Below are 17,685 nucleotides of genomic sequence, written 5' to 3'. Positions count from 1 at the left end.
GCAGAAAACATTCTTGTACTAACATCTTTAACAGCTAAAAAGAGAAAAGTTCTTTTGTAATAGTTTGAGTTGTCTCCCTTTGTAACCTTTTTAAAGGCTAAAAATTTCCAATAATACATTTAAAAAAGATATTTATGCCATCATATCAGAAAGGGAAACTATGTGATGAGTCTAGTAATCACAATTTTTAAAAGGCATTTAAATGGTATTTTTACTTAGGAAAACCTGATTTTACTCAAGATTTTGCCTTTCATCTAGTGTTTACTACTATTAGTGAATAGACGATCAGAGGCTGTATTCCTTTCTCTTTTCTGATGCTTGTGGTTTCAATGGCTGATAGTCGGAAATAATGACACCTGAACTTTAGATCCTGTAGATAATACTCACTTACTAAAGACTAAAGATCACACCCCTGAATCACATTGTTAAAAATATACATATTTTGGTTTTATGCTTGTTTTTGTGCTTGATCTTTTAAATAGAATTTGCTTTTTATATATTCTGCGCTGGACAATTCTTGAATTAACTCAGTCATGAAATGAATAGTGTTATGCTTGGAGTTTAGCAAGCAGAGTGAAAGCAAACAAGAAGTAAGCCAGCTGCACAAAGGAAATTGTTAAAAAGAGACAGTGGCTTGCACATTCTGTTACCTTCCATTTCTATTCATTATTCCAATACATGATATTTAGGAGGACTTTCCCGCCCTAAGTCTGTTAACTTGCATGCTTTTTGTACAAAGTAAATAATATAAGAAACAGTATTGTACCTGATATTTTACACCTGAAAATGACTATGACAACTTTAGAAAGGCTAGAAAATGTTAATTTTAACCCTAATGGGCAAAGAAAGATACAGAAACAATTTCAACAGTTACAATTAAAGAGAGGTAAGAAATAGCTCATTTTTTTTTTTTTGTAAATAGCACATTAAGACATAATTGTTAACAATTCAAAAGTTAAAGGTTTATAATGAAAGCAGATTTTCCCACATTATTGCTATTCCTAAAGCAATAAAATACGAGAAAATTGGAATTATCAAATACTATGCTAATTCTGTTTGGATTCAATATCTTCTGCCATGTGTTCTATCTCTGATAGAGGCTGTTACAAAATGATATTCAGGCAGTAAGAATTTTACTATTAAGGTAAGTATCTAGAAATATAATTTCTGTGCCACAGGAATTTAAGTCATGGACCAAGAAATCTGTTTTCTGTGCATATTTGTGCATATTATCCAGCTAATCAAAAACTAGTGCTCTAAACATATACTTGAAAAAATAAAAAGCTTTAAGTCCCACTTTACAGCAGAAAAGCTAAAAAAATTAAAAGTTTTGGATGACAGCTTTCACATTTTTTCACATTTCCTGTCCTTCCATTTCTCTTTACTCCTCAACTCACAAACCTATTCACCCTGGAGCAATCACCAGGGGAAAAAAACCTGAGACCCATAATCCAGAGTGGAGCATGCAAAGGTTCTGAGACTATATTGGGTATGAACAATCTGGTCATTACTTAGAGCTGTCAGAGACCTGAGTAGCCTGCAAGGAGCAAATCTATATAGAGAATATCAAAATGATGCTTTGGCAGAGGCCAAGTCAAAATTAGGCATTAATTTCGTTGGGATGGTAAAAAGCATAAACCTAACACACACACACACAAAAAAAAACAAAAACAAAAACAAACAATGTGTCAAGTGTCCTGTCCCTCGGAAATGACAATTATGAAAAGTATGTCTTTTGATAGTTTCAGTTAAACTTGGCAAACTTTTTTTTTCACTATTCATGTTTCCTAGAATGGAATGGAATAAATATATTGCTCGACATTTGTACAAAAATGAAACACAAGAGATGTAAGACAGACATTCAGCAAAGGAAATGCCAGTGCTGTTGATTAAAATCTACTGTAGTTTTAAATATCTGGGGTTTTATGTAGGGAATGTCACACAACTTCAGTAACAATACAGTGTGAATTCTAGAGAGCAACTAATCTAAAATCTAATTCCTTTCATAACCAATGAATCTCTCTTAATTTAACCAAATGTCTGCTTGTGCTAGCATTATTTAAAAAAAAAGCAGCCTCATAAATGAGCTCTCATCTTTCATTTTTCTATAGCCTTTTGTCATAACACCAATTATTCTTACCTCTTTAAATATCTCATCAGTTTAGTTTCTTCTCATATAGGCTTTGTTTACCTGGCTCTGACCTTTATTTTGTCCTTCTCTGAATCTTTTAAAATTATTTTACATACTTTCTAATTATTTGTTATACTTTTAGAATTAAAAACAACATACACAGCAAAGCTGTAGTCCTTACCGAGAAACTGTTCCATGTTGAATACCAATTTCTAACTTTTACTACAGAGTTACAGTTGCTTTCTGGATACAACTGAACACTGAGAAAATATTTTTGAACATGGAACCTATAATTCAGTCCACTATGATATCTAGGACTCTCCTTTAAATTCAGGTGTGATTTAAATTATTCCTTTCGCTATGCCTTATACTTTACCAGTCTACCACCATTTCTTGTAATGTTGCTGTGCTCCATTGCTTAGCATTGCTGGACTTTTCTGAAAGTGCATCCCTTTTACCTGGTTTGAGTCAAACTAAATTGGCATTTTCAATACTTTCGAATTTACTGCTCATTCTTTTCTTTTCAAACATTTAATTAACAAAACAAGACAACAAATAACAAAACCTCCCACTTCCCACAGGCATTTACATCATTTCATGGAGAAGTATTAAAGATATTTGATTTACTGACATTTTTTATGTTAGCAAAAGTGCATTCAGAGTGCTACCTTCTGGGAGAAACTTGTTGTGGGTACTTTTAAAAATACAAATATGTTGTCCTCAGCTGTTAGGATAATGGGTAGAGAGGGATTTTTGTGGTTCTATTGTAGCACTCATAAAAAGATGTAGCTAGAGCACTCACTCTGCATGGGGAGACAGAGACTCCACTGAAGCTTTAAAAAAGGCAGGGGTTTGCTTCATAAAGGCTGCCTTACGACTAGTGATTTGAATCCACAGGTCCTGAGGAATAAGACATTTAGCAGACTGCAAGAAGTATTTAAGAAATAAAAAAAGAATGGCAGAAGCTTTGTCTCTGGGTTGGTTCACGATCAGGAACATATTCCTCGCTTGTCAACAGTTCATCATCTACTGCTAAAGCTGCCTGGCTCTATGGTATCACTCAGCAAACGACATTTAACTTTCCCAGCACAAGAACCTGCAACACACTCAATGTTTCTTATTGAGTTCTGCCTAAATCTTGAGTTTATATGCTCAGGCCATAGGTGATTATGGTACTCAGTATTATTAAACTTAAAAATAAGAAATATCATGAAGGGATAAATCCATAAAACACCTCCAAATCAGCAAAGATTATATCCCTTGAATATCAGGGAAGCAGCATCCTCACAAAAGCTGACCTATAACTAATATTTTGCGTATCTAAAAAACAAGGGAAAATGTAATTGAAATGTTGAAAACTGCCTGGCTCCAACACTTCAGCACCCAAGTTAAGTAGTCTTCTTTTCAGTAGGTCTGAATATCAGCTAATCTCATTGGCCCACTTAATGAGTTTCACATCTCTGAAGTAATCAAATAATTTCTTTAAACATGGAAAAGTAACATACGTGCCCACACTTACATCTGAAATCATATCTTTTTCTAACCAAATAGATCAATTTTTTAAATATTAAAAATATATTAAATACATTCATATACTTTTGAATGGATAAGTGGCATATCCCTAAATGTTTAGAACTAGTCTATGGAGAGACATTATTCCTGATATTCCTGATATAAACATCAGATTTTTACTTTTGTTTAGAACACAGCTGCTATACACAAAGAAAGATAATACAGCTGTCCTTCCAAAAATGAAATTCATAACTGGATGGCTTAAGATTGTCTATGGAAAAAAAAGAGAGCATATACATATGTGTATGCACAAACCCCCCTATCTCACACACATATGCCTTCCATTTTTCATTTTGAAGAGAATAGCTATAAACAGTTAGTTATCAAAAATGCCTTGGGAGATTTTGTAACCTGGTTAACAAAGGTGCACAAAACTTTCATTTCTAAGAAAAAAGAATTATAGAAAACCATTAGCAGCTGAAGTGACAGAAGCCTTTGGGGAGTGATCCATCTCACTGCTCTTGAAAAAGAGAAATCAGGGTGCTAGAGACTCAAACTCAAGTTCATTTTCACTATCTGGAATTCGTCTTTATCTGACAGCTAAAGACAACACTGTAAAAATTCAATTTCTTAGCTATTTGTGTAGCAAGCAGCCACCAAGCACTGCATTACTGACAGATCTCATTGGAGAATGTAGTTAATTACACTCAGTTCTAAGTTAAGCTTAATTAGATTTTACTGAGCTACAGCAGAAAAGCGCTCTGAATATCATGTTAGGTGCTGTTTCTTGGTAAGAAACACTTAATACACTCCAGATATGGATACTTAATGTACAATATTCAGAATATGCTTTTGGCAAAGCACAGAATCTTGCTTTATCCTTACATGAATAGCAGATTTGTTACAATATTTCATGTCTTTTGCACTGACATGATAACTGGCAACAGCATAGTTTTTACTATTCATGAAAGGCTGCAAAAAATCTACAAATTACTTGCAATTTTAAAATTTGTACAGAGATATGAGGCAGTATTTGATATGGGTACTATTGCTTTAGTAAACCATACTGAAAGGAGATTATGAAGGTATTCTAGCTGTTAGAATCATAGATGTTGAATGTTTACAGTAAATTCCCTATAACCTGAAATAAGTCACAGAAGAAACCTATGCAAAGAATTGCACTAGCTATAATTAGATAAAGCATAAAAATTACCATACATGAGAGGAAGAAAAAGAGGAAAAAAACCCCAAAATATCAGAGTAGGAAAATATTTGTCTTTAAAAAATAACAGCAGCAAACAATTCAGTTTTTAACTAAATAAAGACCCCACTGGAAATATACAAAAAAATAAGCTAGAAAAGGAACAATTAGAATGATTACTCAAAACTTATATACATAAAAAACATCTTTTTCAAAGAACCAGATGGCTTTCAATACAATTGAAAATATTACATCACTGAAAAATACTATAGCTAAGTGTAGAATAATATTCTAGAATATAATGATCCTGCTAAAATGAAGGATAGACAGACTGAAAAAAGGAAAGGCCTGATAAAAGAATGGGTACTACTATAGCTTTGCAGCATTAATTACATAAAGAGAGTAGTCTCAGAAAATAAAGAGTTTTGAATTCAGAGTTCATATAATCAAGTAATAAATAGGCATACTATGAAAGAAATTATTCTTAACATGAAATTCTGCAAAACACTTTCTGACATATAGCAATAAATGCAAAGTAGACTTTCTAAATTCCAGACTTTCATTCTAGTGCATTCATTTTTGCTATGCACTAGCAAACTGAATTAGTGTTAGTTTTAATTCTCAGATTAAATATTTTTTATATCACTGTATCCATCTCACACTATGATAACCTGGACCTTGAATAGGACAAGCAGCATAAAATGCACACCACACAGGAAAATTGTGGCATAGAAGAAGTAATATAATTTGATTTCCTAAAATTCAGCTAGATTTAGTTGAATAGATGCAAATTTGTACATTCATTTAACTTTCAGGAAACTTTTGGAAAATCCATCGCTAGTAAGGATAATAGTTACATTTTTTGAGCTATCTTCCCTATGAAGGCATTTTCTCTCTACACTTGATCATATAACAAAAAAATCCATTGTAATTACAGTCAATTCTATACGGAGAACGCAAAGTTTATAAACACAGAATTAGGACGAAATTGCAGAAAGTCATATTGTGAAAGAAAAATCCTACATGCAAATTGAAATTAAACAAATCATCATCAACAGCAGAGAGAAGTACAACACTATTTGTGCTTTTAACAAAATTTGCCCTATTATTATTATGAGTACCTCATTAAACCTCATTTGCTAATCTCTCCATATATGAACAATAATTTGCAATACAGTCAATGGAAGTTTCATACTTGAAAGAACTGTAATATTTAAATTGTTTGTTAAATAATGTGATTAGGTATGGTGACAAATGAAACAGAGTTAGTATATGGCCTAATATTTAAAAGAGCTGGTAATACAGATAGGATAATGTAAACACTGCAATTGCTGACTTTATGAGATAAAGATTTAAAGGTATAACCTACTTTCTCCATTTGATTCTTCTACTCACTAAAACTTGAAGGGGAGAGAACACTAACATTCCTATCAGTTGCTTTTAGCAGATTTACCAAATATGCCCATAAAGCCATTGTAACTTAATAAAAGTTACAAATTATCCTATTTTTGCTGCAAAGATTCATATTTCGCTATTTTACATTCCTTTGATAAAAGACAGTGGTAGAATTATCATCTTTGCCAATTATTAAAAGCAATTCTTAATTTGTACTTGATATTTATCCTATTGGATAATGAGCAATCAGGTTTAAGTCTCAATAGGCATATTTAATTTTGGCAAAAATGTTCAAAGGAGTTGCCACTGAAAGATTCTTGTAAATATATATTTTTTCCTTTTAAGGATTAATTAGAATATCTTCTTTTTGAATGGGAGTGAGAAAAAAATCACAAACTCAGTATTAAAACACAGAGCTATTCATGACAGTTCTGTAATTTGACTCATGCAAATCTGTCAGGGATAAAAATCAACCACAGTTTAATTTCAAACCTTTCCCAAACAGCTGCTGAACAATTTATGCACTACTTTTCTATTTTTACTGCAGGATAATGACAATGATGAATGCTTTTACTAGGAAATAAATATTCATTAAGCAGGCTCAGATCAAAGCCCATGAATGTGCAAGATCCATTTGCCTGTTGTGAGAGATTTATTTGGGATGAATATGGAACCGTGCCCACAAATGCATCTCATAACAATTTAACAGTTCAGTTAAATTAAACCTATGGCAATGCTTACTTGTAACCTCAGTAATCGATATTATTAAAGTTGGTGTCAACTCTAATAATACCAAATATACACGGGTGAACCGCTGATTAGTTACGGATGTAAATCAGATAAAGATAGCACAATTCTAAAGCACTAAAAAGCACTTATATGGAGTCAACTGCCAATAAATTGCTTGATGTAGGTCACTGTTCTTCCAAGCAATCTCATCATGAACTCGTGAAGTTTATAGACAAGGGCCAAATGGTGGTTCATTAGCCATGATTTACATGTTTTATCACTTTTTTTGTGCTTAAGAGTCATTCTATCAAGACTGATTATTTAAAATGAGGAATGGCAATAACATTGGCATGTTGTGTGATATAAAAATTGATTTGGGACATTCAGTACTCAGAAGCACTTTAATCAATTGGAACTAAGCCACAAGTGGTGAAAGGAATGGTCTACTGTTATTTTACGCAGTCCTATTATGTTACATGCTTCTCTTGCTCCAATACTTCACTATTATGCTTCACTGGACATACTATACTGTCTTGCTAGGAAACTGAAAATATCCTTATTTGCTGGAGCTAATAATATCTATACAGTATATATCTGTATCTATCTACCGGCAAGATGGAAGGAACACATGCTTAAGATCTATGCGATTAAAATAGATTTCATTTTGTACAAGCTGACACTAGCATAGGTATGGGCTTTCTTACATTTCCTCTACTGGGGAAAGAGATAAATGGGCTCCTACAGAGGACCACACTACTACTAGAGCCCCTAGCCACAGCTCCTATTCTGATTCTCCTTCAGAGAGTCTTTCTCACAGCTGACTGTAGGCAGATTCTAGCCTCCTTAGGCTAAGCTTTCCTTTGGTTAAAACCTTTCATTCACCCAGATGAGCACAAAAAAATGGAAATGTGGTCTCCATGCTGATGACTATTTGAAATTGTTCTAATATACAACACTCAAGCAAGATTTTTTTACAAGGCTTTCCTCACACAAACACTATTCTGCACAAGTTGATAACTCATTCATCTACTTAGGCTTACGACTTTAACCTTATTCTCTTCTTACGTCAGTTCTATGTTGGAAAAACTCCACCAATTTCAAGGGCTTTCACTGACATAAGTGACCAAGAAACCATATCGTAATACTTAAAGTTTTATCAATAATATTGGATTATTTTTTCATTGGCTACATTCCACTACCTGCTGGACAATATTTTCTCTCCAATTAATGAAACTATTATAATTGCACAGAGTAGGTCCTCAATTAGAGTGCAAACTTTTGTAGTGTAGCATGGAAAGGAATAGCTAAATTTTACTTTTTTTAATGAAAAGTATTTCTGAAATCAATCACACATCAAAATAAAGCTCCTGAGACTGGGTGCTGATAGAGTTCAAGCATTTACTAATTATTTCAAATTACAAACAAAACTTTAACCTCAAACCAACAACTTTAAATATGTAACTGTCCCTTTCCATCCTTCTTCTCCCACATAGGGATGCCTACTTTGCAGGCATCTTAGTGCTCTTCCTTTTCTTCCAAATCCAGGTGAAACTGTGCCTATGTGTCTTCATATATAAACACCCATATGTGCACACACCACAGAGAGGGGCCAAGCACTCTCAAAATAGATATGTATGAGAGATAGCGCAGCCTGCCAATATACATTAGCCCCAAAGTAACAGAACCATATCACTGCGTAGAAAGATTTGCATCTTACCTTGAGACACTCTTCTTGTTTGAAGAGATCCTCGCAATCCTTAACCTGAAGAACAGGAGAATTAAGGCGCTCTTCTACTTCAGACAAGGCTTGCAGAAGCTGGAGGATCTCTGCCAGGTATGCAGAAGGCACATAAGTAGTTTCCACAGTCATACCTTCAGTCACCACAAAAGTTGTATCTTCACGAACTGTTTGCTAGTATAGATATACAACAGAATGCTTCCTTTAGTTACTCAACACCACACAAACTTATAACCTAATGCAATTTCCAGTTTAGAACCTAAAACAATTAAAAATAATGTCTAAGGTCAAAAGTCAGAAATCTTTGAGGTTTCTGACATAAATCACGCACACTTCACCAGTCTGTTTGAAATAACAAGTACTAAAACTGATCCATGAAAAGTGTACAAAGTTTTTTCTCCTACTCTCTTTCCTGGGAAATGAAGATAGGAAATGCAAGACTACTCTGTGATTCCAGCACTACTGAGACTTTATTGCTAAACTTTTCATTTTAAGTTCTCACAACTCTTTAAGAACATGTCATCCATTACAGAAATTCTACACAAGCGAGGCTTAAAATACTAAATAATTTCAATTTCCAGTAAAAGAGTGAGTACTGTAATAGGCACAATTTCTTAAATAACATATGACACAAAACACCTAGATCGGCTCATCACTTTAAATACTGCACTAACATCTTTCTATTTCAATTAGAAAGCACAATTTGGAATTTCATGATTGGAAAGTTCTTTAATGCTTTCATAGTCCTGAAAGAAATCTCAGCAACACAGCTCTTCAGGAAATTAAGCATTTTCATCTGGACAAATATTATCTAGATACCTACTCTGACAGCACCTTGTGTACACCAAGTGTAAAGAATATTTTTGTTCCAAGAAAATAGATAGTTGGTCTATAGTGTCCCAAAAGTTTTATAAATTCTCTGCCTTTCTAATTAGATGTGTTTCACAGAAGAAAAGTAATATCGAAAAAAGTGTGCCTTGGAGCACAGGGAACTGTGTCTACTTTATTTAATTAAACTCCAATTACATGATTACCTGCAACTCCTTTAGAAAAGGTCAAAATTAAAGATATGAATTCTTTGCGATTCATGGACTGTTATTTGTTTCATCATAGCACCTAGGAGTCCCTAGTGTGGGACCAAGATCCCTGATGCCTATCATCTTCTCAAAAATAAAAAGTTTATTTCTTGAGGACCTCAGAAATTTCACAAGTAATTTCTGGCAAACATTCTTTGAAAAGTCACACTATTTAGATGCTCTAGTCTTAATATAGATACTCATGGATTTTGGAGCTGTGAATGTGAAAGATACAGGATCAACAGTCCTGGAGGATATAGTATCATTCATTAGCCACATGGCGTGTAAAAGAAAACAAACATAAACGCTATTTTGCACACAGTACCTCAGCAAGGTGTCTCATTTTAATTTATCCATTTGCCCTGCCCATCCTTTCATTACATGCCTTTCTCCTCAGTTAGCAATCTGAGTCACTTGGTTCTTCAGTTTCCTTCTTAGAGTCTTGGTATATGCATATATGCACTCATGAAGATGCCTCCATTTCACGTATAAAGTCCATGAAGTTATCTGTAGACTTTGCTTACTTTGCTGCATTTCTTATGCAAATTTAATAGCTCTGCTTACAGTCCTCTCACTAAATGACCTTCTCAAGACATCTGCTAACACTGAAACCATTACAATGCTATCACCTCTAACTTTTATTTAAAATAAATAGCTAACAAAATTTTTGTTTGACCTTCTGCATGTTTCACGAATCACATTCTCAGCAAAAATAACACTTGACCCTCTCCAAAGAGAAGCTTTCCTAGTTGATTAGAAAATGGGAGGGCCTTAGCAGAACCGCTAAGGCATGCAGCAACATATTTTCATTCCTCAAGACGTTACACTGTAACACTTCTACCTGTAGCTCCACATGAAGAATATTTAACTATAATTATATTTTATTTTTTGATTGAGAAGATAGAATATATTCACAGCGATTAAAAAGGCATGCTAAGTTTGCAAGGTTATTCACTCAAAATGAGGTTGCATGAATTTATAAAGGATACATAAAATATAATTAGTTTTTATAGTTTTATTATTTAAACTATTTTTTTCAACCCAAGTTTGGGCTTATAACTATGTACACATGTAAATACATGTATCTATGAAATAGAATCTGTGCCTTCATGCCTTCAATAATTTCTGAAATCAGTTACAGTCAAGCAGAAATCTGATGTGTGAGCACTTCAGGGATATCATGCATACCTATAGAAGTACCAAAATCGGTTTCTTTCAATCACTGCTAGAAATAAGTCATAGAAAAGCACTCTCCAAGGCCAAATTAATTAAAGTCTGAAGACAGGATTGAATCTTGTATGACCTATACGGCTTACTCATCCCTCAAAGTATATGTAATATTTAACTCCTATCAATGTTAATGAGAAGTATGCAGCCATATATTCACACTTATCTTTATAGAAAACTTCTTATATTGATACTCCTCTCAATCGGTCAGCTACTGGTATGGTTCTATAGGCAACATGATTCTAGTGCAAACAAAGCATTGATATTTCTATTACTAGTTCAACTGAAAAGTGCTAAAACCGGTTCAGCAAATAGATGGATAGATATTTGAAAGCATAAGTTTGCCAGATCCTGCCCTCCTATTTGGCAACATTATTTCACACTTTATACTAAAGAAAAGTAACAATCCAAACTAATTAGCTTCTGAATACTATTTAAAGAAACGACTTGGAAATTTTGACAAAATTGAAGGAACTGAAGATTAAATTTCTTTGCCTTTAGTGGGCTTGCAAGATGTCATTGGTATCTTTATTTTGCTCTTCCTTTCGTTGGGAGTACCATAAGAGAGTGCAAGGAAGAAGCTGGCATCTTGCCCTAAAGAACGCAGGCGAGGCGTATTGAGAACTGACAATTCTAATCAGAATGGAAAAAGTTTTTGGCCTCCCCGTTTGTTTGCTGGAATTACAGCACTGGAGAAGATACAAGAGGGGCAAAGAGCGCATGCCTATATTCTAGATCGGCACATTTACCAGAAACGCCTAATTGAAACTGGATCATTTGCTAATACGCTGATAAGGGGAACTGAAGAAAAGGAGTCTGAGGGCTTCTGCAGTGCAGGGTGACTAGCAGATGGTGGCAGCTAGGAACCACCAATTTTAAAAATCCTATTAATTGAGTAAAGATATATATCATTGGCTAATGCCAAAATGGTTCATCAGAACCAAGGTATTCATAACATTTTCTAGGGATTTGAAATAAGTAAGTGGAAATGAAAGCTTTAGCTAATCTTTTAAGAGCAATTTTGAATAAACCGAATTTGACAAAGTGGCAAAATACATTAGGTGATAGTTAATTGAAAGTTTTCTAGCTCAAAAATACATAATATTAAAAAAAATACATAATACAATGAACCATTCAGAATGATGGGAAAATGGTGGTGTAAACGGCCACTTGCATTATCCTTATTTCTGTAAAATAGTTTTTATTGATATTAATTTATTTTAGTAGTTTTACTCTAATGTCAATATTATACTGATGCACAAATCATTTCTAATCCCTGAAAAATCAATATCCTTTGGGTAAGGCTTATCATTTCATGCATTGCTTTTCACCATGTGTCATTATCACTGGACTAACAAATTGAATTTTCTTTCCCATCACTAAGCATTTTTAATTAAAGGGAAGAATTTTTCCATAAATGTGATCCTACCCATATGTGACAAATAAACTGATTTTATTGATAATTAAGTCCTATCAGGTACAACGTAAAGACATTAGAAACATCCACAAACAATCCCATAGCTGAGCAGACCAATAATAAACAAAAGGAAAGAAATAAAAACTGCAGGAATAATGCATTGTGTTCTGATTATTATTCATACATCTAGAACAGTATTACATGGAAGTGCCACCTGGAGAATCCTTTTAATTTTCCTTTTAACACTGGAAAGCCAAAATGCAACCAAAGATACTTATGTGACTGATAGATGAACTAGCTTTGTTATCAAATGTATGGATTTTTAAAAATGCCCTAAGTATTTAGTTTAAATCACCATCCACTTCCGTATATCCACTCCACCCAGCTCAGTATATCCATTTCCTTTCCTCTTTCTGCAAAGGAAACAGCCCCAACATCCTTTTTGGTACGCAACAGCCTCCAACCTTCTCGTGTTAGGCCTTGACAATTATTTTATTCTAGATCCAGTCTCACTGTAGGCCCCTAACCTAGTAGCAGCCTTAGTGCACTGTGCTTTTAAATTAATACTTCATAAAAATAGAATACACAGGAATAGTGAAGTGGCAAAGTACACCACCCATCTGCACTATTAGACCCTGACACTGCTCCTAGCAGCATCCTGAGGAACAGTTTAGGAAAAAAACATGTTCTTCATCTGGAAGGGAACTAACGCTTGAGAAAGTACTCTTTCCAAACAGCTGTAAGATGTATGAGACTGAAAAATGAGTCATCTCTGAGGAGTAATGTAGGTGCGCTTCTACAAAAAAAATGAACCAGCCACCAGCCACCTTTCTGGACAAAGGCGGACATGCCTCGAAATCTCCAATAAACTTCTGAACTGTTTATTGCTTTTTAAAATAAACTCTAAATGACGTAAGACTTGCTAACCAGTTGTTAGCAGCAATATATCAGATAAACAAAAAATTAAAAATGTGGTCAATAAAATCATTTTCAAGTATATATTTATATGAAAAGAAGTTTTCTTATTACACACTCATTCCTATGCCAGTTGTGAGTGATGACGTCATCTCACCTTCAGAAAGACAAATTCTGTATCTTCAGTTTTGCTAGGATATCTTGCCCTTAAGTATGTACATATTTAACAGGTACATTAGGATGATACAGAGAATATGGAATTTTTCATTACGAGATTGGATGGCCTTAGTCAAACACAAGCCAGTAACGTGTCAGAACAGAAATAAGCATCTCTCTCAAGTACAAAGAGACGTTAAATTCTCACTATAAGATTACAAATTTAGAAAATGTTTATATAATTCCATAGAGGCAAGGCCTTAAAAAGCATTTGACAGTATTAAAAAACCCATAAAATAATAAAAAATATATTTCATATTTTCAAATAAGAGTGTACATATTATTTTATGTTTTTTTCTACTCACGCATGATTATAGTGTACAAAACCTTGTGTGCTGCAATACTGAAAATATGTATTTTAATAATTGTATCCAACTTCATCAGTGATTTCTATAGAAAGCGAAACTTTAAAAAAAAAGTAATTATTTTCAGTACTGTTACCCCAATCCAAGAGCAAAATCTATGCTAATATACATGTACTGAAAGTTAAATAGGTAAATTAAGTGAAAATCTTTGCAGGACCAAAGATCCTTGCATGACTATTTTCAGTTAGATTATATTCACTAGTGTAGATTTGCAAAACTAAAAATGCATGTCTATGAAAGATATTTCTTCCATGACTTTAGAACGACATTCCTTAGTGATCTAATCACAGAGGAAAAGATTCCAACACAAGGGCAAATCAACTCTTTATTGCCACTCCAACTTCGAAACATGTTAAAGAATTTAACCTTGGAAAAATAAAAGTCACCACGATTAGGCCACAGAAATTCTTCCTTGGAATTTTCTGTCTGTATAGTACATGATACTTATACCGCGGATAACAAAACAAAATAAAGTAAAAAGTCCCCCCAACCCCAAACCCAACCCTTTGAACTGATATCACAAATACACTGATGCAGCAACCAGGAGTCATTTTGCCCTCACTTCAATCAACTGAGAAGTCTGTATTATGTCAGGAAAGTCATTCTTGGACAAAGAGTGTTTTACCTCTTCACTGTACTTCATAGCCAAGGCATACCTTGCTGCTTGAGAAACACTGCATTAACAGTCATTTTTATACTATGATCTATCGATATGAAATAACAGCTAGTTAAAATGAAACTATCATTTATAACACCACTCTTTTGAAAACATTGCAGTGAATTCTACATGCAAGGAATAGTAATAGAAAATTACATGGTTTGATTTTGAAAACCACCAATCAACAGGCATAGGCCAGTGCGAACTTCCTTCCACTGTCTTACATCTGACCTTCATAACTTCATTGAAATGCAAAGCTTTTCTCCACAGGAAAAGGTCTATTCTCTGTGCTTTCAGGCTCAAGTTTTGGAACGTATTTCAAAAAACTCTGATAGCCATGCTACATTCGGGTGAGCGCTGTAAGGTGGTTTTGATAGATACCTGTGGATGCTTGACTCAAAGGCTTGGGTGAATACTTATTCCACTCAAAAAATATATTTTTTTCCTTTGATTATATTATTCTCGCATTGATATGACAAATACAAAAGCTACACACAAAAGCTGTTCAATTCATTTAAACATTAAAACCCTGAGTAATTTGTCATTTTACTGAGCGGTTTTCACTGTTGTAAGTTTTATGATTTCTTGTTTTGTATTTTCATGAGATAAATGTACAACCTAAAAACTATGAAAAGGCTTTTGGTACTGTGGGCATTTATCATATCCTCATGCCTTTGCAGCCCTCAGAGATGTCAAATACCCTGGATGAAGAGACGAACAGCTTTGCCAGTCCCTTTTCCTCTTCCAGTTGCTTAACAGTGCTTTTGTTTAATTTCAGTTTAGATTTTTGCCCCCAGATCTGGTCTGTAACTGCAGTAATTCAAAACAAGTAAAAGGAAGTCAGTATGCCTGTGTGTCATGTGACTTTAAATAAATCTTTGTAACATTGTTAAAGGAATTATTTAAAAAGATAAAGACTTCACCTCATAACTCAACAACCACTGGCCAGGTAATGTACAATCTTTAGCATTTTGGAGGGAAATTAAGCTTTTAAATACCAATGAGTCAAAAAAGATAACCAGTGCCAAAACAATACTTCACAAATTAGCAGCTCCCTGAAGCTCACTCACACTTTGATGTCAAATCTATTACAATTACATTACAATTGAACATAGGAACCCATAAAAGAGCAATACTAAATCAATTTTAGATGTAACTCAGTTGATTAACTTTGTACCCAAATTAAAGATATCTTTATCTAAATGACTAAGCATTTATCAGGTAGGAAACATTTAATCTAATCCTTCTCTTGCTTAATGATGCACTAAAATGAAGGTGACTTAATTACACTGCATTTTGAAAATAACTGGTTGCACACATTTTACAAACCTTACCCCTTTTCATGCATGGCTCTGCCCACGGAAGAATTACAAATCAGTACATAAATGAGCATGTATTCATGCTACATTTTGGAATGAGAAAAAACAGAAGATATTGCAAAATCCACGTTGTAAGCTGACTTTAAACAAGTATTTTAAAAATTATTTAGAATTTTTAATGGGTTTACCTGGAAAACACTTACTGCTGAATTGATTTATGTGTCACTCTCCGATAGGCAATAAGTATTTGAAAACATTTATATGTTAAGTACAGAAAAATTAAAGCCATAGTATTGTTAATAATTTCTTGTATTAATCTTATGATATTTTTTGCAGCTGCAAAAATAGGTACAGATAGTCTAAAGCAAGGGCCATATTTAACCAAATATCTTGTTGATAAATAAAGGATTAAATTCTTCTACACAGTCCTATATCTGTAATTCATAATGTTCAACTGTGACAGTGGCTTTGGATTCCATCAGATCAGAATCGTACAGTCAAATTCCCCTGCACAGTCAGAAACTCCCCAGAGAATGGAAGGAATTTCAAAATTTGTTAAAATAGAATTTCAAAACTGTGCTTCTAGGACAGTGGTTAACTATAGAAGAAACTGTGTATGCAGTGACAAAGCAAGCTTCTACATGTTATGTCGGATGATAGCAATCCTAGGATCAGACTTTGGTCAATGCCAATTTATTTAGTGGCTGATTGACTAAGATTGCAAACAGGACATGGATTCCAGAAGCGCCCTAATCCTAGACAGTGTTTATGCAGGAAGCTTTAGGGCTGTCTTGAATAATAATATGTGTAACTTTACTGCCTGACCACCAGGGAAGCAATTAATGTTCAGTTAAGCACTACTGTGTTAGAATACAATCCACTGGATGTCTAAAATGACTGATCTATTCCTATTGTTGATTTATGATACTAACTTTGCAGATATTTATACCATCTGCATCTGCTAGCCCTTTGGTGAGATAATTTAGAAAATAATGTAAAAATTAAAGTACCACATTAGTGTTGAACTCCAACTGCTTCAGAGAGCAGTGTCCTAAACCTTAAACATTGCTGCTTTCCAGAAACATTAACAGGCATTATCTAATTATATCTTCCCTCTCTGGTTCTTAAAATAATGTTAATCTACATTTATAGAGATGCAAGCATACAGAATAATAACAGGGTTTGCCACTTAGGCTGATTTTGTTACTCCAAGACATAGGCTTTTTTAAAATAATGCAAATGAAATTGCTGTCAATCTACCAATTTTGAAAACTAAACTAAGTAGACATACATAGATACTCAGCAGTCACACTGTACATATACAAATTCACTTCCATTTGCACCTTTATCCACACACTCAGTTGCATCCATGCAAAGAATGAGTAAGTGGCACAATCCTTAATTGCGGACAAGTTGAATACCATCTCTTAAAAAGATACTATCACGTAGGACCATATCGCTCTGCAGGAGGTCTTTCTTCTCATTATTTAATTCAATATTATAACTAAGTAATTTTGACACCAAGTTCCTCACTATATAACTTATTATGATAGCAAATTATGATACACTGCATTAGAGAAAAGAAGACAGTAAATAGCTGTCTTGTTTCCCACTAAGCTAGATAATTATGTGGGAGAAAATACCGTACTAGTATAATGCTCAGCTTTGCCACAGAAAATTGAAACAAGAGACACCTGGGTGCTATGTCTCACTTGACTCTTTAACCAGAGGTTGCAGCTCTGATTTCACTCTCTACCATAGATTGAACAATATAAAAAGATTGTGG

The 17,685-nt window shown here is 33.9% G+C and overlaps 1 protein-coding gene across 10 annotated transcripts in view; it reads right to left on the bottom strand.

Annotated features, from left to right (window-relative positions):
- The window catches only part of DMD (dystrophin), a 1,217,172-nt gene that overhangs the window by 677,282 nt on the left and 522,205 nt on the right, over nucleotides 1-17,685 (bottom strand). For all 10 annotated transcript variants that reach the window (XM_068917030.1, XM_068917051.1, XM_068917057.1 and 7 more), the window contains one exon: nucleotides 8,686-8,880. In XM_068917030.1, coding sequence (XP_068773131.1) covers nucleotides 8,686-8,880 — 195 coding nt within the window. The remainder of the gene's footprint in view (nucleotides 1-8,685; nucleotides 8,881-17,685) is intronic.

Source organism: Struthio camelus, chromosome 1 (genome assembly GCF_040807025.1).
Source record: "Struthio camelus isolate bStrCam1 chromosome 1, bStrCam1.hap1, whole genome shotgun sequence".
Classification (NCBI taxonomy): Eukaryota; Metazoa; Chordata; class Aves; order Struthioniformes; family Struthionidae; genus Struthio; species Struthio camelus.
This window is presented reverse-complemented; position numbering and strand designations above follow the sequence as displayed.